The 23,850-nt window shown below is 45.6% G+C and overlaps 1 protein-coding gene across 1 annotated transcript; it reads left to right on the top strand.

Moving 5' to 3' along the window:
- Positions 1 to 11,083: 11,083 nt before the first annotated feature.
- LOC144180744 (uncharacterized) lies at positions 11,084 to 11,564 on the top strand. Its single transcript, XM_077709012.1, has one exon. The coding sequence runs from the start codon at positions 11,084 to 11,086 to the stop codon at positions 11,432 to 11,434; it is 351 nt and encodes a 116-aa protein (XP_077565138.1). The 3' UTR covers positions 11,435 to 11,564.
- Positions 11,565 to 23,850: the final 12,286 nt, after the last annotated feature.

The raw sequence follows: 23,850 nt of genomic DNA on the forward strand, positions 1-23,850 counted from the left end.
TCTCCCTGCTGTTTCTTTGCTCTCGGTCATTGTCTGATGCTTGTCCGCACCAGAATTGGCGCGTGGGTAACTTTTTGTCGTAATAATAGGCTTAAAATCGCATACACTAGCTCATGGTGTCAATTAAAGTATAGTTTTGGATACCGCTACGGGAGAAACATTGCCGGCGCCGCTCCATTCCTTGCGAAGCCGGTCCTGTGCGGAGCGCGAAGAGTCGGAGCTAGGCGTAAGCTTCTCATGTAAGCATTCGAACAAACGGAACAGTCAGCTGCTAATAACCGACAACAGCGAAAATTGAAGACCAAAACAAATTCTAGGCCTTCAGGGCTGTCGGCTTTGGCAGAAGGCATCACGATTCCCGGTAATCATATGTAAGGTAAAACAGTTTTAGCAACCTTGCCGAACGCTCGAACGCGTTTTGTCACATCACTTTACGTTGTCAAGGCATTAAAGTTTGCCGAAATGCACTATAGACTGCAAAAACTGCAGGTTGAGTTCCAAATAACCCAGTGTGTATATACGCGCGTGCTGATTCTCTACCAGGCATCTAACCAGTATGGCACGAGGTCACGGGTTCGATTCCCGGCCGCGGCGGCCGCTTTTCTGATGGAGGCGAAAAGCAAAAACGCCCGTGTGTGCGAGATTTCAGCGCACGTTAAAGACCCCAGGTGGTCAAAATTGATCCGGAGCCCTCCACTACGGCGAGCCTCATCGCCTGCGTTGCGTCGGCGCGTTAAACCCTACAATCAATCAATCATCAATCAATCTAACCAGTATGGAGGTTTATTGAGCAAAACGAGTCACGTCTTTGTTAAATTTATAGTAGCACATATATGTTTGTTAAGACCTGGAGGGATATTTCGGAACATTTTGCACAGCCATATCATCCCGATATTCGGATATGCGTTATAGGAAAACTGCACTCAAGAGGAGGAGGAGGAGGAGGGGGCGGAGGGGAAAACTTTGTTTAACAATTAAATCGATCTGGTTAGTGGGCCCGGTCCTCAGTCCGGGACAAGAGAGTAAAAGTAATTTTCTTCAAATCACAGAACGCCATCCCGAGTAGAATAGGATTTGTTCTTCGCGCCTGGAAGGGTTGAAAAGCAATACAGAGCTACTTGGAATTCTTCTTCGGTTTCGAGTCTTTTAATATATTCAGGTATACTATTTATTACGTTAGTTAGAGAGTATATCATGCCTTCAACACCGTAATCATGTCATAATTGTTCTAGTTGAGAGTAAGTTCGTTATGATAACGATGTAATTACGATGGAAATTCCGAGCACAAAAGCCGCCTTCTAGTACTGTGGACCACATTGCTTAGGGCGCCATCGCGGTGGCGTAGCACAAACCTTGTCATTGAATTTGCATGTGAATAAACAAAGCACGCTGCGGATATGCACCTTCTTGCACGCAGCCGTAACGAAAGCCAATTTGTGAAAAGGGAATTTATGCCATACAAAATGAAGGAAATATCCACACGACCTTTGTGAGGCTCCCAAACATCCCGAAACCTCCTAATAAGAAGTTGGTGACGGCGCAGAAAAATTAATGCGTTGGGCAAAAAAAAAGCAAGAAACATTAATCCGATACAAGACAACAACGAAAGAAACAGAAGAAAGCCGCTTTAGTTCCTGCTGTGCAATGAGCGTGTAGAGGCCGCTGCTTGGTACGTAGTATTAGACTGTTGAGTCTCCATAATCGCATCTCAAAAATACTGCAGGGAAGCCTACGCATTTTGAATACTTATCGAGAAGCTCTGATCGCTGATCCTCGCGAATAAGCAAGAAAAGACGAGTTACACACGATCTTCTGACCGATACTCTGAAGAAAGTTGTTCTCTATCTCTTCGTGTGTTGCAAACTTGTGGGGGATACAGCTTCAAATTATTCAGATGCGTCAGAAGCTGGCAAAATAACTGAGTCGCTAGAAATACGCTTTTTAACGCACTACAGCAACGAAGCGGGCGATTTCTAGCCCAGGCACTGTTGCCCCTCACAAGCGGAGTGTAGCAGACGACAGCGGCGCGAATCCCTAAGCCGACGTCAGAGCCAGGGGGCGCCACTCAAAGATCTCACCGCCAGTACCTACTCACCTCCGCATTCATCCCTGTGCGTGAGGCCGCCCATATGTGGCGCCTTCTCCGAGCGCACATCTTCCCCCTTTGGGACGCAGCTACCACACTTCTGCTTCCCCTGTTACCCACGGCCCACTGCCCTCAATTTGCTGCTCCTTACACCGGCTCGCTTAGTGAGTGCCCTTCCAACCCCTATCCTCCTTAGAAATCTCCTTGCACCTTGTCCGGCTCCTGTTCCTCCTCTCGAGAAGCACCATTGCCTGCTTGGATCCCACACATGGCAAGGAGGGGTTTCAGGCAACAACAAGAATTTAACAGTCGCAAAAAAAAAACACACCATGAACAAAAACAGAATTGAAGGCGGTTATAAAATGCTGTCGAGATAGATGTATCATTACTGCTCGCGAAAATTTTTATGATTAGTTAAATTGACAATGACGCCGGGTAGGTCATTCCAGAGTGTTAAGGCACGAGGCCAAGCCGATGAATTGAATGAATTTCTTTTTCCAAAGATGCGTGTGATGCTTCGTTGATTCTGTAGTCGTTTATGCATGCGCAATGGTGCTGTTAGTGGGAAGGGTTGTGGCCTGGATGCGTAAATATATTTATGAAGAAAACGACAGGAGGGCAACTATGCGCCGTATATCTAAGTGCTGTAATGAAAGGTTATGTTTTATTTGTGTGAAACTCGAGGGGCGACTCTAAATGCGTAAAATGAACCATGACGCTCTGTTTTGCACAGCGTCTAGTTGATTGAGATAGGCTTGGAAGGGGGACCATATGGGTGATGCAAATAACAGCTGCGGGCGAACAATAGTTAAGTAAGCTTGTTGGCGGACCTTATTTGGCGCGTTTCGTAGGTTTCGACGTAAGTAAACTAGTGTTCTTGATGCGTTTGCAGATATGAAGGTTACATGGGCCGCCCAAGTAAGATTAGAGGTGAGATATTTATGAGCCTCCTGCGCTGGAGTTTTAGCGACATGCAGCGCCCCTAGCGGCCGACGCCTCTGGGTAGTACAAAAGCAGACGACCCTCGCCGCCCTCCATGTGTTTTCAATTTACAAGCCAGAGTGAAAGTTGGTTGTACTTAGTTTAATCGCTTTGTGTCGCGTTTAAATGACTGCATACTGTATGAAATAGCCCTCGAAGTAGTTGTAGAAGGTAAACAAAATAATATCCGCTAAAACAAGCCGATTTATCGGCTTTCTTTTGAGCGAGCTGTCGCAGTTGTCGCGGCGTGGGACACTATCGCCAGGTCGGGTCTTCTAACTTCCTGACGACCATTACCGTCGTTTCGTCTTGCGTGCGTTCGACAAAGGAAAGTTCACGAGAACTATAAACACGGAACGCTGCTGGTAACTGCAAAACGTTGCTTCAGCGGGAGCATGCAAGCGAACGCAAGAATTGCGCAGCCGACTCAGCTGACACAACTGGCCTGACACCGCCTTAAAAACGAGTGTAAATTGTGTTTTCTATTTTCGCAAAATAAATGATTCTTGCGTAACGTTTTACGCCGCACGATTTACGAACGGCAGGGTACGTGTATACTAGCGAATACGTGAGGCAATAGCGTCAAATAAACAAATTAAAGGACGCAAAACAAGCACCAAATCGCATTCCCGCTGCCTGCAGAGATGTGTACTTCTTTATTTGCATAATATAACCCAGCCGCATACACGGCGTGCGGCTCCGAATATTTACATACGATCATCACTGACTGTTGGTTATCTTCTAGTGCAGGGTCGTCGCTAACCCTTTGAACGCCGACTCGCCAGTTTTGTCCTCAAATGGAGTTAGGCAGCGAGACAAGAACAGAAAATTGGTCGCTTCCAGTTGAATTGTCCCCCACCTTCACACTTCACCAGATTATTGTCAAATATTCTTGGCAATTCGCTATTTCATTTTTTTGCGTTCAAAGCCCCCCTCCTCATCCCACCCGATTTGCCGTCGAGCCCTCAACCGTGTCGGCTAGCATGCAACTCATCCCAACAAGTCAAAACGTCGCTGACCCTCATTCTAGCGTATTAAGTGCGAACTGGGAATGTATAATGCAAGTAAAGTGAGAGCAAACAAGGAAATAAAGCAAGCGGCCTCTCAGTTCGCCCGACAACCTCGTTTTACCGCCACTAATTTCGGAATCGCAAAACAAATTTCAGGCTTCTGACGCTCGCTGCATTTTGTCACTGAGGCACGCAGCAAAACGGCAAACTAACGCTGCACCATGTATTTGTAACGTCGACGCAAACCAGCACCGTTTAATGAAAGTGCACGCATTGTGCGCAGGTACGCAAAAGAGCGGCGCACCGCAGGCGACCCAGCGGTCCGCCGGACTCGCTGTTTTTTTTAAAGCGCGATCATCGCCGATTGCGTCCCTCTTATTCTTTGATCAGCTGTGGTTGAAAAGTCCTTGTCACCTACAGTATTAGTTTATACTAGGAGTTTCACTTCAAATGGTCAGTGAACCTGCGAGTGGGAGAGCGCCGTCACCGTCCCGGTACTCTCGTCGGCGCTGTAAACGTATTTAGCGCTGCAAAGCTTTTTCCCCTAATGCCCAGTTGATCGCCGGAAGAGACCGGACTCGTCGGGGATGGGATGGTGACCATGTCGCAAAACAATTGAGAACATCGAGCTCATTTTGCTTCTGTCAACACGCGATCCTATGGGACCCGCGCAGCTTTGTACTACCCGGAAATACTGCCCGGAAGCCGCTTGCGCAGCGCACCCTGGGCAGCGGAGGAGGCCTATACGAAGATGACCGTGACACGTTGGAATTATTTATGTAGTAATCAAATGCAACAGTTAATGTTTTTCGACTAAGGGATGTTACTTTACATTTAGATAAATTTAAAGTCATTTGGCATGCACCACAACAGTTGTTAATGAGATTAAGATGTTTCTGGAGAGAAAGGTGGTCATTGGTACTAGTTATAGAACGGTATAGAAGGCAATCATCACAAAAAAGCCGTATTGAAGAAGAAATATTAGTTGGAAGATCATTAATGTAGATTAGAAAAGGTAGTGGCCCCAAGACGCTAACCTGAGGCACTCCGGAGGTGACGTCGGAAATTGGAGAGGAAGGGTTATTAACCACAGTGAACTGCTGTCGAAAAGACCAAAAGTTGCGGATCCACGATAACTTCAGCGAATCTAACCGAAGTTTTTGTTATTTTGAAATCAGACGGGATAGAGGTACGGGGTCGAATACTTTAAAAAATTCCAGAAAAATGAAATCAGTTTGTAAATTATGATCCATATTGAAGTGAAGATCAGTGGTAACTTGGAATAATTGGGTGTCGCATGAAAACAGTCGTCTAAATCCATGCTAATTGTCAAAAAAGGAGTTATTGGTTTCTAAATTACAATAAATGTGCGAAGAAATTATATGCTCAAGCATCTTGAAGCAAATGCATGTTAGTGATATGGGGCGATAATTTTCTGGTGAATATGTATTTCCTCCTTTAAATAAGGGACACAGTTTCCAATCAGCCGGCAGTTGTCCTGTTGATAAAGATTGCGTGACGATATGGCACAGGATTCGCAATCCCTTCAGCGCTAACGGCAATTGGTTCCATGAATGTATAATCAACTCGGAAAATTCGTGCACTCTGGCATGATCTTCGCACGTGAACACAGATAAAAAAAGACTTCAAAACTGAAGCGCTATCTACATCTGATAAGGACATATGGTTAGCATGTTGTATACTGAGAAATAAAAGTACAAATTGCCTGAGAGCCAAAGTCAAAACTGAAACGACAGCGAAAGAATCTTCAAAAGAAAGCGGTGCGCCTCTCCCCCCCCCCCCTCCCTACCGATCGTGGTCGTCTTATCATCCTCTTCCAAAACTCAAGTGAGCCGACTGCCGATTCATGTCAGCCGATGCAAGTCAAAGCCAGTCCACTGCAACTCAGCCAAACTTTGAAGCCAACGCAAGCGCAAGCAACCTAGAGGAAATGTTGGGCGACCCAAATTTGTTGATGTCGCAATCGAATAGACGTCCGCTTCGTAAGGCATGAGAACCGGGTTCGATTCCACCCACGATAAGCGTCTATTTTCTAGTTTAATTACCATTATGTTCCCTCGCAATGTACACAGCTGGCGGTCCTGAAATGCGTTGTGAGTACGACACCGCCATTGATGAGACCAAGAAAGCTTCGCTTTAAAAATATATCTCGGCATGCATCATTGCCCATATGTGGGGTAGAGGGGGGAGATTACACTACAATTATTGTAAGTAAACTCTTCGTGAATCCCTTCCCTGAGCATAATCAATAAGTGTTTTGACATATGCGTAACGAATGCATGCTGGTGGGTGTGGTGTGGTGAGGGGATGGTTTCTTTTGTTGGTTTTTCCAGTGAGCGTGAAATAAAAAAAGTCATTTAGAATCCTCAGTTGGCGTTCTACTCCTTGCAGCGGGTCTTAAAACGGGGTTCTAAAGTACGAAAGTATACCTTGTTATTAGCTGAGACGGAGATTATTCTATCATGCCATATTAATTAAAATACTCCGCGCCAGCGTTTAGAAATACCGTTATGAGATGATGAACTGTACGCCTACACTGACAACTCCCAAACAGCCAAAAATGTTTTCATACTCATTACGCCTGCACCGTGATTCCTGCGACGAACAGACAGCGACGAATAGGTGCGGGCAACGGACATGCAGCAGCAGACACGCGGCCTACCGACAGAAAGAATCTCATTACTTTTCAAACCTGTTCCCATCGAAATAGCCATTGAGTTTGGAGGCTAATGACGCGTTCAGTTTACCTTTCCCGTCCGGAAACATTACAATCTAGTTTTCGTTCCCACAGCCTCTCAAAGATAACTACATTTTTCGAACAGAAGCCCAGAGAACATGCTCTCCAAAAACGGCAAAAATCGAAGAATGACTTTCACTTGCGTCATGGAAAGTGAAACGACAAAAAAGAACGGCGCAGGAAGTGAAAAGAACATGTACGCCCCCAATCTTCGCTTTTGATCGGCAGGTGCCCGAAGTAAGGGTCAGCAGCCTCCGCTCCCTCGCTCCTAGGGCCGCCATTCGCAGCGCGAAGGCCGCGCGCTACAAGTGTTCCCGCCACGCAACGTACGGCAACCGCCGCCGTAAAGTAGCGGCCGAAGCGGATGAAGCGGGCGAGGGGTGCTCGAGAAAGCACTAAATAAAAAGGCATCCTCAAATACCAGCGACCGCGCATAGGTGTGGTCCGTCGGAAGGGCGATCGGCGCCTTGTTGCCCGCGTGCCATTGTTTCCGCGACGGCCAGCCTACCGCTGCCCCGGCCAGTTCCGTTGTGACCCCCTTTTCTCTCGTGATCTCCCCTCGTCGTCGCCGTCAACCAGCGCGCGTGCGAGGGGCCCAAAGCGGCTGCTTTAAAAGACCGCGCCGGCCAGAATGGCGGACAGTGCGAGACCCGCCTTCACCGAGACAGTCGAGCAGCGAGCTTGTTCAAACCGCGTTCCACGCAGCCAGAAATCATGAAGGCAACGGTGAGTGTTTAGAGCGGGATCAGTGGTAACACAGCTGCGAACGGCAGTCGCGGTGTCAACACCTGGGGCGGAAACCCAGTTAGATGTCTAGGATGCCTCTTGAGCCCCAAGCTACTTCATTCTTTGCATGCTTGACAGGAAGATAAGTTTTAAAACTTCTCTAATTCTCGCAGTCCCACCTCGCCTTGGAAACCAGAAAAATAGGCATCGCCGGGAGCAGGGTTCGTTAGAGCTCATCCCAATACTCGAAGCACCCGATACAGCCGCAGTAGCGACACGCACGTGACTAGCGAAATCGTGTCAAAAGCAAAATTCAGTTTTACGTTACAGTCTTGTAGCAGAAACCAGTTCGCACGTGGAATAAGCGCACAAATGAAACCAAAAATATTTCTTCGTTCACCTTTTTAAAGCAAAGCTGGCAACGGGCCCATGTTCGCTGGAATAGAGACAAGCATTATATCTTGTATATGTAATCGCCGAGTATTTGATATTCGAAGTTGTTTCATCCCTTTGATTAAACGTTAGCACCACGCGAGTTAAAAGAAATTGCTAGTTTCTCCGTCAGTAAACGAAAAACGTCAACGCTGCTGCATAAAAATTACCACAGAAAAAAAAAACAGTACAGAGAAAGTTGTGCTAAGCATGAACGATGATTGTACTTCAGCACTCCAGATAGGAGATTCCTGCGATCAACTTAAACTCCCTCAAGGAGTTATTTTTATTGAGTTTACATTAAATAATTTCGCACATCCTGCAACTATTATGCGATTTGTTTTAAAAATAATATCTTTAAAAGCAGCTCGTAATTTGCTGGTATCCTGAAAATTGCTACGCAAGACCACCCGATGACGTAAGTATAACCAAGAAAACAGAATTGGCACAGTTAGGGAAATTTATTAACCCAAGCAACGTTAGTTATAAATGTTCCTGCAAATGTGCAAGGATTGATAGAACTTATAGGAGTTCAGCCATTATGTATGAGCAAAGGGGAAGCGTGGAAGGAGAGGAAGCAGAGACAACCCATGCACTGGGAGAACGAACACGGAAACTAAATCAAAGGAGATGATGAAAGCAGCGCAAAACTTCTGCACGGCTTTATATGGTAGCAACGCTAGGCAAATAACCACTACTGGTACATCTACCTTGCACGTGTGCCTCCAAGAGCAAGTAAAGCGGAGTTGAAAAGCGGATTTCAGGTGATGAAGGGGGAGGCTACTGGATGCAACGATGCAAATGCAGATATGTTTGAGGTAGGAGAAGGTGTTTTACACCTTCTCAAGTCGTTTCCTTACTACCCGAATGTCATAAAGCAAACTTATTCCGGAATACACTTTAACCAAATTTAAATTCCCTTGTAGAATAACGGGAAAAAATAGCAAAATTACAAACCCACTAATCCATTAGCTCCTGCATGCAAGCGATTTTCGAAAGTAATATTCACCTATCAATGGAATTTCTAGAGTGCCACCAAGCGGTAGAACCCACCTAATTTCGGTATCGTCACTAAATAATACAGAAAATTAATTCAATGAACTAGGTAATTGAGATATCTGTAACAAATCTGTAACAACTGTATACGCCGTTTTTAAGTATTATACAAAGCCTTTGATTCAGTGAAAACGATCTCTGTTCTTCGCTGGAGACCATGAGACGATTTGCACGCTACATCTACTGTACCTCTTTTTTTTCAAATTATTTTTATTTACTTCATCGAAGTTAAGCAACACACCCACTTTGGGATAAATTTAGAAAATTTTCGATGTGTTACGCCTTACGCCTAGTGCTATTTTTTGCACCATTCTGTTCATGAAAAGATGGAACAGCGAGAATGGAACAGGACCGGGGAATGGAAACAGGTAGTGTACAAACAGGCGCTGTTTCTATTCCTCGGTCCTGTTCCGTTCGCGCTATTCCGTCTTATCATGAGCACGAATTAACTAACTCGCACCAGGGTCCTGCGTAATATCATGAATAGCTCCTCCACTCGAGCCTCCAGTCGAGGCAATCCTTGAAAGTGATTTTACATGTAAAAGCATTGCGGCATCCTCCACCAAGCCGAGTGAAGTAAACACATGAAGTCGAGGTCCGACTCAGAGTACGGCCATTGCTGCTTTAGCTTATTTTTGAAAAATGAAAGCACTATTATACAGCCGGAAAAAAGAGCTACCCTTAGGCGTATGCTATTACATTCTGTACAAAAGTGAATGCATATAATTGTGTTCACTAAGCTGCCAGTTATTGCCCTAACGATGAAGGGCGAAATAACACGCGAAAATATTGTGGGATAATGGGCATTTGGGAACCACTGTAGTTAAGCACCACTTACTTCTGTCTCTTAAAAAAATCATTGTGCGTACCTGCTGGGTCACAGTATAACAAATGCTGTGTCAACGATTCCCTTCAAAACAAATCGGCGTCGCGCCAAAGTACCATAAAAAGGAAGATGATAGTTGTAGCGCTTAGGGATACTACATGAGCATCATGGATTCGAAAAATAACTGACGCACCTGTGCAAATTCAAGCCATGGAAAATGAACGGAAGTAGGTCGACTTAGTAATGCGGACGAGTGACCGTAGCTAAATGACTTCAGTATTCAAATATCGAATAGGAATGAAAGAACGAAACAAAGAGAGTACATCTGATGTGTGGCCCGTTGCGGTGGCTCAGTGGCTAAGGCGTGGCTCTGCTGAGCACGAGTTCGCGGGTTCGATTCCTCGGCGCGGCGGCCGCTTTTCTGGTGGAGGCGAAAAGCAAAACAGCCCGTGTGTACGAGATTTCGGCGCACATTAAAGATCTCCAGGTGGTCAAAATTAATCCGGAGCCCTTCACTACGGCGCGCCTCATCGCCTGCGTTGCGTTGGCGCGCTAAAACCTGCAATCAATCAATCAACATCTGATGTGTAGAAAAGTGTTGAAAATGGGCACATAACCGTAAGCCCACGGTTGAAAATACCATTATATTAATACAGCCCAATATAACAATACTATAGTAGCATAATACTGTTAATGGTGGTTGTGATGAGCCTCTACGAGACTTTACGCGCCACTGTACCCTGACTCCGCGATACTTTACATGTGTGTCCAGAAAACAAGTCCTGTTTTCAACTAATACGTTTGTGGCACCATGATAGCCATAAACAGCCATAAATAGTCCATAAACAGCCCAACACATGTCTCTTGTGGTTGTGTCTGTTACCGCTGTTTTCACGCATTTGTATAATCCACTCTACGCTAAGAATAATATGAAAAAGGTGTCACTGAGAAGTTATGTCAGTCTGTACTGTCACTGCCTATAACCTGACCTTTACCTGCACGGGCGAACAGGGAGCGTTCCCATATAGGACATCCCAGTCGGAACAATCTTCTTTCCGAGCGACAGTGCTTTTAGAAACCTTGCTTCCAGGAAAAATCATTATCCCCTTGCCACCGTTTACAGTTTTCTGTCTTATTGAGTGTATTCCAGCTTGTTGTGCAAGAAAAATGTGCGTTTTATATCGCCGTTCACACCGAAGTTTCTATTTATGTTTTTGCAGATCACGTTAGTCTGCTTCGCCATCATGGCAGCCATGGTGTCGGCTGGCCTTTACGGAGGCTATGGTGGCTACGGAGGCTATGGAGGATACGGCGGATACGGTGGATACGGAGGACATGGCGGTTACGGTGGTTACGGTGGCTATGGTGGCTACGGTCCAGTTGGCCGTGCTTTCTCCTATTCTACCCACGTGCAGCACCCCGGAGGATACGGTGGTTATGGCGGCTATGGTGGACATGGCGGCTACGGTGGCTACGGTGGCTATGGTGGTTACGGCGGCTACGGCCACGGTCTTGGATATGGCTACGGACATGGCCACGGACACGGCTACCATGGTTGACAGACCGGGGAACGACCACACTGACACACCAAAGGATGCGCGATACACGTTGTTCTCAGTTACAAGTAGCGCGTGTCGGGAAAGTGTATTATTTAATGGGCGTTTTTGGATGCGCCATTGATGCAAAACTTGCCGGATGGTATAATTTGTACATAAAAAATAAAAACGTTTGTTGTTCGCAATTACCTCTTCGAGTTTCCTATTAAATCCATACATTACGTGTATTTAAAAATACTCCTAATAAGTGTCTTTAGAGCGAGAAAAAGCGCATCACCACCACAATTGCAACGGTGTGTGCCCGACAATAATGCAAGCCACATGATGAACGTCCAATGGAAAGGAATGAATTATCAGCAAATCAGCAAGTCAGGGTTTGAAGAGTATAAAACCGACTATATAACCGGGGAACTGTTTTATGTGTATATGGGTGCTGCCGATAAATTTCACATAATGTATAATATGGAACCAATAGCTACTACCCAGCTGACTTTCGCAAAGTTAATTGCCTTCCCTACCGGCGTCGAAGGAAACGACGCTTCTAGAAATATGCGTTTCGGTGCTTTTAAAAGCTTGTTTAAACTTCAAGGGAGTGTTTAAAATGCTAACACTTTATTTTTTAAATTACATGCAGGTTCTGGTGCGGGCTGGTTGATTCGCCAGTACACTTTGAAAATGGCCGCCACTTTTGTCTGCAAGCCTACGAAAAGGGGATTATTTTAACTGGTGCTTGGGACTCATATTGTGTTGCAAGCATTATTTCCACGAAGTTGTAGTTTTATATGCTCACTATCATATGCGCGTCGCTACATAAAGCAACGCAAATAAGGACGAGCTCGTTCACAAACAGTAATCGGTGGTGGCGCGTAATCACGACACTGCTTTTACAAAGGCTATAAACATGAAATGGCGTTTTGTTTTATTCGAGATGTTAAACCTGATAACGCTTGAGGCGGAAAAGGGCGCTTTCAAAGGTTGAAAATGACGCTTTCAACCTCTAAGCCACTTTTGTAGCGTAAGTGCGGCAGACGAAAAAAAGGGCGAATAGTCTCCACATCACACGCGAAAGGACGCATTTTGACAGGAACAGAACATGGCGGTCCCACTAAACTTACCCCAATTTTTTTTTCGCTACCGGCGTGCCCGAGTTCACCGCACTTGCTTCAGATGATGAACCATTCAATTAGGTTTGCATCTTTTTTTAAAGCGTTCATTTTTCCACAGGACATAGGGTATGAATTAATGATGACGAACCGTGAATAAATGAACATGAAAATGTTCGCTTCGCGTATGCAATCTGTGAGGAATCTTGCTGCAATTACACAAATCAGTCTGCAATGAGATCTGATTGTTGCCTTGGAAAGTGACACACCTGTGTTCAAAGCGTTTTCTATTGAAGTTGGTGGGGCCAGATTTAAGTAAGGGACGTGTTCATGTCTTGCTGAGAAAGCAGCCGCTCAGAGATGGCACCACTCTCTCCGAGAACTTGCGTTCGTTTTTGAGAGAATGACTTCTTAGGACCACTGGACGATGTCACCAGGTAGCATAAATAAGTGATTAGGAAAAGCACAGAGACCCGTCGTATCGCTATAGACCAACATATTTTAATTAGGTACGCCCGATTCCTTATGCCCTCAATAAATTCACTGATACAAAATAATTATTAAGAAATGCCCGAATTCCGCTTGTATAAAACTTCACTTAGTTGTCATTTCATCAAAAAGAAATCTGTCGACGAAAGCAAAGTTGAGGGCTTACTCAATCTCACCTGGCATAATGCAGGAGCCCAAACTGGTTTTAAAAGGTTTGGTTTTTCTCTTTTAGGAGCCATGCCAGTTGTCATTTCAACAAAGTTTTAAATACAAACATGGGGACAGTTTTATACAGTCAGCTTTCTTTGTCGAGCACCTCAGGGAAAATGGTGTACATGTATAGAATCGGTAATGCGGGACGTTAAGACATCGGTTAGGTATAACAACAGTAAACTAGATCCTGGTAAGAAAGCAGTCATTGTAGAACAAAATAACATTTCGGAAAATATAGACAGACGAAACAAATTCAGCTATTTTGGGTATTGGTTAGCAAACCTGGGGCGCAGGAACGAAATGCCGCATAAAATCTAAAATACTGTTAGTGAAAATCGCCAAAATCCCCAAGGTCTACCTGCCCAGCGCCATCCCAAATAAAGTAAACTCTTAAATACATGAACCACATAAATAATAACAAAAACTGAAAATAAATAAACTACATCGCATGTGTGCAATCAAGCTCCCTCATTCTGCTAGATTTGAAACACAAACACAGGAAATTGAAAAACGAACTCATTAGCAAAGTTCTTTCTGATGCAGCGCCTTCACATGAATAACTTAATAAAGCAAACAAAAATGGGCCTGGTATCTGCTCTGTTCGCTGCCCTTGTCGCGTAATTCGCACTTCCCTCCCTCAATCACTCCCGCTTTTCTCCTTGTTTCTTGTTCCTGCATTGATATATGCAAAGAAGCTTCGTTCAACTAAACGGAATTTACTCGGGATCTCACTGCTCGCGTGTCATCTGTTGGTTGGTACAGCACGCGTTTTCTCCTTAATTATTCATTCTGCGTGAGAAAGCACGAACTAACATCTTTTGTTTTCGTATTTGCTTCAACTCGCCTCTCTTGGACGCAGTCTCCACCTTTTTGTATAATTGCTACCCTAAAATACAATCCGGTGTGTATTTTCATTACAATAATTCTGACACTCCCAGTTATGTATTCATGTTAGTCCTCAAATATGCCTCTGCCTTCCTTCGTGCTGAAAAACCTTATCCGCCTTTGCTAAACCAAGTCAGGAGAAGCGAGAAAGCTTTTTCACGTCAAAACTGCGTCAAAAGTACGTAAAGCCTTCGCTAAAAATTCGTCCAACTTACGCCGGAAGTTTGTCCATTACATCGTCAAACCTTAAAGGCCCGGAATCGCAAATGAAAATGGTCTAAACATATGCCGATACGTGGGGTGTGTTTGTATCCATATTTATTGTTCAAATTGGGCCGTACAATGCAGCAATGCCCGCGAGGCAAAGCAAAAAGAGGTGTATATTGCTCACTCGGCTTCCACCCCGCTTGGGCAGAAGCAGAAGCAGTCTTAGTACGAAAACAACAGAGGAATTACAATGGCTTCAGGCATATGAAGCAGCGAGAGGTAACTTTATTTCACTTGAATAACTGTAGCACAGCGCAACATAGTACAACTAGGTGATAATAAATACTTGATGTGTACCGGTAACAGCTCAGGTGACACAAACCAAATACACACAATCATGAGGACAAAAATGGCGCGCAAGAAGTACTACAGAATCTAATGTTGCATCAATGTACTGATAACAGATCGTCCCTAGATAAATGAATACTATTATACTGCTCTTCATGACCAGTGCGCGCATTATCTTATCGATAACCGTTCCTTTACTGCAATTTTCAAGTAACCGCTTCGACGCAATGGAACCACGTTTCACGCATGCTAGCGCTTCTAGATAGTCTATCAGAGCATTCGGCTGCACCAACCGGTCTATGGGGAAATATATTAGTTTTTGTGACAGGATGCAATCGGTTCCACTAAGAAAGCTTTCGCTTTAATAATTTAGGCACGTAAAAGCCAGAGCAGCAGTTATTGTGCAGCGGAGCCAGTATATACGCGCCCATTTCTTTCATAGGCAGTAAATAGGTGTATGGAGTTACAGACAGACAGACAGACAGACAGACAGACAGACAGACAGACAGACAGACAGACAGACAGACAGACAGACAGACAGACAGACAGACAGACAGACAGACAGAGACGAATGGATGGATGGATGGATGGATGGATGGATGGATGGATGGATGGATGGATGGATGGATGGATGGATGGATGGATGGATGGATGGATGGATGGATGGATGGATGGATGGATGGATGGATGGATAAGCTGATGGACGGATGGACGGACGCACGGACCACCCTTATCACGTTCATGAAGCCCAATAAACACTACCGTGCTTTGAAGGCGCTCTCGGAGTGAACGCGGTAGTTAAATGCCAGCAAGACACCTTAAGGTGCGTAAAACAAAACGAAGAATATTTTAGGCGTTACTAGACAATTCTCAAGATGTCTTTAAATAGTTATTGTAGAAAATAGCCCTTATGGTGCCACCTGGTAACAAAGGTTCGTCAGGGACTGTAATAAATTCTAATCCTTGGTATATTTTTCTGTCACACCACTTGATTGCCTCAGCCAGAAATCTCCCTTCGTCTCTGATAAAGCGAAAAGATGATACATGTCATTATTTTGCGTGTTTTTTCTGCAAAAAATCGAAATCTAACGCGGCCTTTGCTCAGAAGAATAAATCTTAGGCTTCCTGGGAGCTCAGTGTTTTAACGCGAAGCATTATTGCTCTCACTGATGTCCTCTGTAACCGAAAATGCCCCGCCGTAGATACACTTTCTTTGATGATGATGGTGAATGATTGCGGGTAAAGTGAAAGAAAAGAAAACGCTACCTGTGGCTGCAACCGAACCTGCACCCGTCGCATTATGAAGCCGGCACGTATCAAACTGCTCAACTTCGACTTTTTTATCACTAATTGCTCCATTTCGACGTGGTTGAAACTCAGTAAAAACTCAGACGATAACAAGAGAATTCGTCACGAGAGCGCTTCGCGTTCAAGCATCGCCGTCGTTACGCGGAGGGATGCATAATTTTTACGTTCGGCATAAACAATTTTACAAAACATATAGGGATTCCCACGGTGCGCGTCGCTTGTACTTCACCATCTCGGCAAATCTTTGCACCTCCTCCAATCGATACATGATATCTAGCCCCAGAACGTTACACCGGCCCCTCTCTGGTGCTGGAGGCGGTTGCGCCGAAGGGGAGCAGAAAAAATTGGCCTCGAATGACGATAGTATTGTTCCGCCCCTGCAATATAGCATGCTTTCTTCTGGTCATTCTCTCTCCCTCCTGAAAGATTCCGTTTGTACCAAATTCTGGGAATACTTTTGCTCACATGGCGTTAGATTAGGAATAGCGATATGTTTCCGCAACACAGAATAACACAAGATAATACTGATTAATGCTGACTTCTGGCCTTGTTGGTCCTGCATGACGGACGAGTAAAGAGCAAAGAAATTACAAATCATCAACACCCTCCTTTCTTTGCTTTTTGGAGCGCGACGGAAGGGGGGGGGGAGGGGCATTGTGGTTTTGATTTTTATATTTGTTATTTTTTTGTTTGTTTTGTTTGCTTTTTGTTTGGTTGGTTTTTGTTTAGAGTACCACGTGACACACAGTCTTCGGTTGCGGCCCATTGCTATCTTTACGTATGAGCATGACCGGCTATGACACGATAAATTGTTATATGCACTGTATAGTGCAATTTCGTGCTGATGTGCGCCCGTTTTGTGTTTGTATATGAGCGTTTTTAAAAATAAATGTCAGTTGGAAGTAGCGCTTGTCTTTGTTTCCTCCCTTCGTTCTTCGTGTAATTTTTTGCGCCTTACTCGTCAGTCAAAAAAGATAGTACGTATAAACATTTTGACCCCGGCAACTCTCTAAGCTCTCCAAGAACGCCAGAAACGCCAAATCATGGTCCGTATGAATTACCTATATACAGAGTGTACGGAAAAAGGTGCAGAAAACATATTGGCCTATACTTCGCGCGTATAGGGGCGCAAACACGAAAACTGTGCCAAATGTTTCTTTTGTTATAAATCATTCGATTCATTTGTGTTTGAAAATACTTACCGCATTAGTTACGCCTGAGTGCATAATCTTCTGAAGGAATTCCGTTTTCCCATAATTGTGCATATACTGAACGTTTCAGTAGGGTCCCACTCCTGTGGCGCTTCGCCTCTTCTCTGTGTCATGTATGATACAATGCCGTTTTTCTCATTAAATTTATATTTTTCCGCGCACGCACTGTTCGCAGGCCATATGGCGTGAATGTGTCCAACTTGCCTCCCTTATTCACCGCACTGTCCACTGTAAAACCCATATCACGTGTTTTCCTGACTAAAAAAACGTTGTTTATTTCGGTTCTTTACTGGCATCTTGCCTCAAGCAGGACTGTGTTTTTTTGGCCCAAAAACAGGTAAGACCCATGCCATTGGTTTGTAATTTAATTCGTGACCGTTGTACCTGTGAATACCTATTGTGGAATAATTGTCTCAATTTAGGTCGGGCGGTTAAGTCGAGGTACAGGCCGACAGACCGTCTAAAACGTTCGCGCACGGGAGCCCAATGAAGATTATTGTGTTAAGATTATTTCAAACCTTGCTATTGAACGTTTCTGCCCAAAGACATCTTCCATGGATACCGCGAATACGAACATAAGCATGTGAGCTTCTGGTACATATACAATTTGAAACACGTTTCCCTCCTGAACGTATTGACCACTGGGGCCATAGATGAGTATATACGAGGAAAGCGCGAAGCTTTAGAACTTCGTGCTACTCAGCCAGAAAAAAAGGTATAAGCTCCCTCAGTGACGAAAAAGCAAACTTGGTTACTGCCACCAATTCTTTATTGCATTGAGGTTAAGCAATTCACTATACAGGTGACAAGTATTGAAATGTGTCTGATATAGCTGCTCAAGAAGAACTGTCATTTACACTTAACATAAAAATGTCGATTATAGTCTGTAGAACAGACGATCTGAAATCGCAATATGAGAATACAATAAATTCCGGCTAGACGTATTCAATTGAACCAAATTCCAGATATACCGAACAACTTCAGTTTGTTTTCTATATACTCGGTGTAAAAAAAAAACCCACTGAAGACAAATAACATCACACGTAGTTAACTTCCGCAACACCGCCACCGCTTGCAATTTTGCACCTAAAGAGAGCCGCCTGGTAAACTTTTCGGCGGCTGTATAGATCAGAACGGGAAGTGCACGCCATGTGTAACGAAGTGGCCTCCCGGAGTAAGTGCCGTGTCGTTCTTGTGCGTACACTTTCAAACATCCAATGACATACGCGAAAAATGCAATTGTAGCAGATCATAAAGGCGCTATTCCACTTCCGCATTCTGCACTGACACATAATCATGCCTTAATGCCCACACAAAAAGAGCAGCCAATTCGCGGTCAATTCGAGAAAATTGGCAGCGAATCAACATGCATTGTTTTTGGATGCACCGCCTAGAACAGCTGTATGCGAATGGTGGCATGAATTGAAATGAGGAACAATCAGAGCAAGTGCGCTCGTCAAAGTAAGACAGTCTTAGTGGTGCAGAGTCCAGGCAATTTTTTTTCACGTGAGCTTGACTTCTCACCAAATAGCACCGTTAGTCTGACGTACAGCCTCCCCCCCCCCCCCCCCCCCCCCCCCGGGCTCCCCATGCGAAGGAAGGCTGTGCGGTCGGACGGCTTCCCATTCCACTCAACAAGAGACCAAACCAGTGAAATTCGTTACGTCATAAAAGCTTTGAGAAAGCACATGATTATTGCGTCGCGAACAAGTCGCAGCACGCTAATACCCCCGAGCACACCGACATGGCGGAGAGATCCCTGACGATTAAAATGTTACTTCGGAGACAGAGGGAGAGGTGTCCTAATGCACGCTCTTCCGTCGGCTTCAGTGGATACCATCCATTTCGCCGATAACGTGGCTCATCTTCCCAACACCGCGACATCGACACGCCTTACCTTGAAGTGATGGCTCTCCTGCATGCCACTCGGTTCGTCCGAAGTACTTTCGTACCGGGGGATCTACCACACAAGCTTTTGAAATTGACTGGCTTGGTACGCACATTCGACATCTGCAGACGAGTAAGCGAGGACTGCATCCGGATACTCGACAATCCTGATCAACTGGCTTCCAACTTTTGAGGATTTATCTTGCCGCCTTAACATAACCGCAGCGGTTTCGGGGTACTGGCCCAGACGGGTAAAGAGCGAGCTAATTCCAAGGTGCTCGCTGCGGCTATGGAAACAATGGCGCCTCACGAATTTGTCATCTCCGCTGGCAATGGTGCCCGCAGACCACAATTATGAAGGAGATTATAGATCAGGGAGAGGAACGTAATCGGGCACCTTTTCGTGAACCACGAAACAACGCGATGGCCAGTACGTGTGCCCAAGCCGTTCCTGTATTGCCTGGGGGTTTATTAACGGACACAAAGGGCATTGTGTCCGTTCATAAACCACAGCACAATCACCCCCTTGAACCCGCACTCCACCAAGAACTTTCGGTGGACGACCAGGCCGTATGTCTTTGCGTTGCCTGCGCGATTGCAACTGCCGCTCATTTGGTCCGGAAATGTGATTGTCACGCCAGCTTCTCCTTCCGCACGCTTCAAAAACTTCCCAAAGACATCCGTCTCCCGACTTACTTCCTCTAGGTATTGGCTCTCCGGTAGGACGTTACCATGCTCTCTGTGATATGAATCTCTCTTGCACAGTTTGCGTATGAAAAAGAAGGCCTAACTGCGTAACATTAGGATGGGATGTTACCATCCCACACGCCTCCGTGAAGACTCCATCTTCACTCCAGGCCACTACAGATGCTAACAGCGAGGGTGATTTACTTCATGTCTGCAAAAAACTACGTATCCCCCACGCTCTATATATAAGCAGGAATTTAGGCTACATCTGATGCACACACAATAGCAAGAACGAGCGAGTTGTATTTGAACGCTCTTAACAGCATAAATAATCCCAATGAGGCCTCCTCGCGGAATTAGAAGTATCTGCATTAGATTATCCCATAATTTTGTAACCGAAGCGGACCTTCATGCCCATAGCAAAGGTTGGTACCATGATTTACTAACTTTCCGACAACTTGTCTTTAATCCCGTCATTCGTACGTGCACAGAAATATGTACATTTAGATTTGGAACTTTAGTGGTGCGCACGTTTCGCACATTGTCGTGGGTGAAGTGGTTTCCGTCACCAAGGGAAAAATGTGCATAGGACTTGAGTTACATGTCTTTACTCGTTTGAAAAGTATTATTTCCCATTTCCGCTTCCCTAATACTTCAAAATATCTTATTTACTTCCTTTTCAGCTCAGAGATGCGATGGCATTCCGTCCCTCCTGCTGTCCTTGAATGGGACACTGGTAGTTTTGTCGTCCATGTGTTTAAATGAGGGAGGCCGGCGTATCCCCAAACTTTTATTAAACCACTGCACGATGTAACTCCTAAGGATGAGATTAGCATATTATAATACAGTGTGTGTACAATCCCAAACTTCCACCTCTCCGATCCCCTCTTCCCACCCCTGAGCTGTTGGAGAACCTGGTGATAAGCGGCCATCTGGACGTACAGCAGCTCCTGGCATCCAGAGCGAAGGCTCTCTGCTCACTTGATGGGTTCCCGGACTAGGGAACCACACCCACTTTAGAAAGCTTGAATAAACCTTTCTCTCTCTCTCTCTCTCTCTCTCTCTCTCTCTCTCTCTCTCTCTCTCTCTCTCTCTCTCTCTCTCTCTCTCTCTCTCTCTCTCTCTCTCTCTCTCTCTCTCTCTCTCTCTCTCTCCCGCTCTTTTACACAGCCATCCCAGCGACAAAATCTGGCGCAATTTCGTTAAACATGCTTCGATAGGAACACCTGTTGTAACTTAGCAGGAATTGCTGAAAAAAATCGACGCCCCCCCCCCCCTTATTTCCCCCGGAAACACACAAGACTTGGCTCAAGGAAATAAGGTAGACAAACTGCGCCTCAAGAAACCTTTGCGACATCGGCAAGAAAAATAGGCATGGGCAGGCGAAAGTCTGAACTCAAAATAGCGGGAATGAAAAATCGACGAAAAGAGACATCCCCGTAGGAGCTTTTTCTTATGCGCGGTAATATAAGGACGAAAGACCATCCCTTTAAATAATTCATTGGAAGGCCGCATCATTAAGCTTCCTGGCTCGTGAGCCGACGGGAAATAAAAAAAAAAACAACGCGTATCATTCATTTAGAGCCGTTGGCGGGCGTGCACTTCTAGACTCGGGCTCCTTGCTCTAGGCTGGAGGTAAGGGGAGGAGGGAGAAAATCTAAGAGCAGAACATCTCGCAATTAGTTCGCGCTGCGGCCTACGTCCCGGATTTCACTCGCGCCGTTTTCTCCAGGAGCATAGCGGAGCAAATGAATCCGGCTAAGAACACCGGAAGGCGTCCCGGCTGTCCAAATCTTACTGAAGAAACAGGAACCATCCTGCAAATAACACTTCTTCCGCCGAACTCTTCCTAAGGCTTCTCTAAAGAATCTTACGTTCATCCTAATACCGTCTTGAATAATGAACGTAACGCTGTATCCCGTCCGGATCAGGGCTGGGAACATCTATAAAGTTTAATCAAGGTCGTGCTGGAGGGTCGTAAGCTGCAATTCATTTTCCCCGAGGGGGCACTGGGAGCATACCAAACGACCCTAGGCTGCACGGAGAACGTTTCTTGCAGTTAATAGCCTGCTTCGCTTGCGAACTTCACTGTCCCTTCCTTATTACCAATTCACTGATCTGCGAACGAAACAGATAAAGTAGGCTCCTTCTTATGTTTACGTACCACCTTGAGGGTCACTAAGTTGGCCGAAAAGACTTTCAATTACTAGCAAGAGGGCTGCCACGTGTCCGATTCACTGCCGCTGGCACTGACCATTTGTGATGTTAAACGAACATTGAGGAGCAAGTGCTCGACCTGAGATGAGTGCAAGCGGGTCCAGAAACCCAGACCAGGAACCAGAAAAGAGAGTATCGTTCATTCAAACAGCGCCACTTCTGTCCGCCATCTACGTCCTAAGTGATGCGGCCTCGGGACATCTTCCCGATGGGTCGATGAAAGCAGAATTGACTGTTCATGGAGGGGAGCCATGTGGAGCTAATTATGTTCAACATGTGCCGGGCTCAAAAATAGCATCTCCCATCTCTTACTAGCCAACAACACCAAAAAACATCACAGAGTTTGTGTCGCAAGCTTGAACTAAGGTGCAAACAATAATTCCCGGGAATAGATGTATGCCCTGCAAAATAAGCTAATCCAGAATAACTATTATTCGCGAAGATCACCTAGGACCAGATTCCTGAAATCATGACACCGCGTTGTTTTTATCAGAAGCGTAGGGAAATTTGTTTAGATTGTTCCAGTTTCGCGTAGACAATATATAAAAATCCTTCTGCTCACGCATTCGTAATTGCTTCAAAACAGGACCACTAGGCCTAAAATCAACGGAGAAGCAATGGTACGGTGTTGTTGATCTGCGCATCTATATGGGTTCGTTTCTATATACCAACCGGGTGAAAGTATCGGCCATCTGAAGGGGAGGGGGGGGGTGCACCTCACGAATGAAACACAGTGAATCTTTGCTCACGCAAGTGGTGATTACGACGGAATCAGGCACAAATAAAGGGGTCCTTTTTAAGGTTTGTCCCGAAATTCTTCAGCGGCCGGCGTGGGTCAGCTCCCAACGGCCAGCTCCCAATAAGACTCTGGGCTAGTTGCTGACTAGATAATGGAGTGGCAACAGTACACATCTATGAGGAAGGAAAAAGCAGACGAGCGCATAACATTTGTGCTTCGTCCCCGTCCCCTAGTCGTCGAATTTGCCATCGTTGTACACCCAGCGCTATTCTAGATGAAGCAGTACCAACTGCCCCAGTCTACGTCCTTTTGGACATAACATAATAGCTGAAGTTGTGTGCTTTATTGCTTCGTCCTTAGCAAAATATGTGCGCAGTTCACACTTTAGTTTCACATTCAGTATGACTAACCCGCGTGCCATAAGCACCACTAGAGACAAGGCGATAAATTAGGGAACAAAAATATAGAGAAATAGGGAGCTGAGGCAGAAAGTTTCCGTTCCAGTTTTTACATTCCTGCAAGCAAAGCGCCCCACAGATGTTAAAAGAGAGCGAGAAACTTTGGTTGTGTTCAGCCCCTTGCATAAGGCACGGCAGCCAAGGCGTCGGAGCCTCAGCGTTGGCTCCCACGCAGAGCCTATGTTGCCAAGCTCCGTCATATCAGCGGCTTATGTGAGACCAGCCTCCCCTTTCCGCCTGTGCTCTCCCCGACCTCCGGTGCCCTGGTGAGGGCGGGCCACCGGTACCGGCGCGTCCGCGGGGCCAGGCGGACCAGCCCCACGTTGATTATCCGGGCCGCTGCTGTGCAGAGCTGATGCCCCGTCGACGTGTGTGCTGGTGTATCTTTATCAGCATTACGTCTCGCAAAGTGGCCGGTACACGGTGTGAGTCTCTGGGTCTATGCGGCTAAACAGTTTGGGGTGTGGGCAAGCATTAGCTTGTAGGCCGTAGGGTATTGATGATGACTTTCGCGGTACTGTTGAAGAATGGCGCTGTACGTGAGCAACGGGCGCCAATAGAAGCTGGAAGAAACGGATCTTTCGAATAGGTAATGATTCGTGCATTCGCAATCCGAGTCGTGTGCCGCCTTATTGCCCTCCAGCCTAGCATGTGCCTGTGCTAATGT

Source organism: Haemaphysalis longicornis, unplaced genomic scaffold, assembly GCF_048455015.1.
Source record: "Haemaphysalis longicornis isolate Haplotype H1 unplaced genomic scaffold, Haemaphysalis longicornis Haplotype H1 scaffold_4, whole genome shotgun sequence".
NCBI classification, from domain to species: domain Eukaryota; kingdom Metazoa; phylum Arthropoda; class Arachnida; order Ixodida; family Ixodidae; genus Haemaphysalis; species Haemaphysalis longicornis.

Coding starts and splice junctions, on each gene's coding strand:
- LOC144180744 (XM_077709012.1), top strand. CDS start 11,084: ATGTTTTTGCAGATCACGTTAGTCTGCTTCGCCATCATGGCAGCCATG.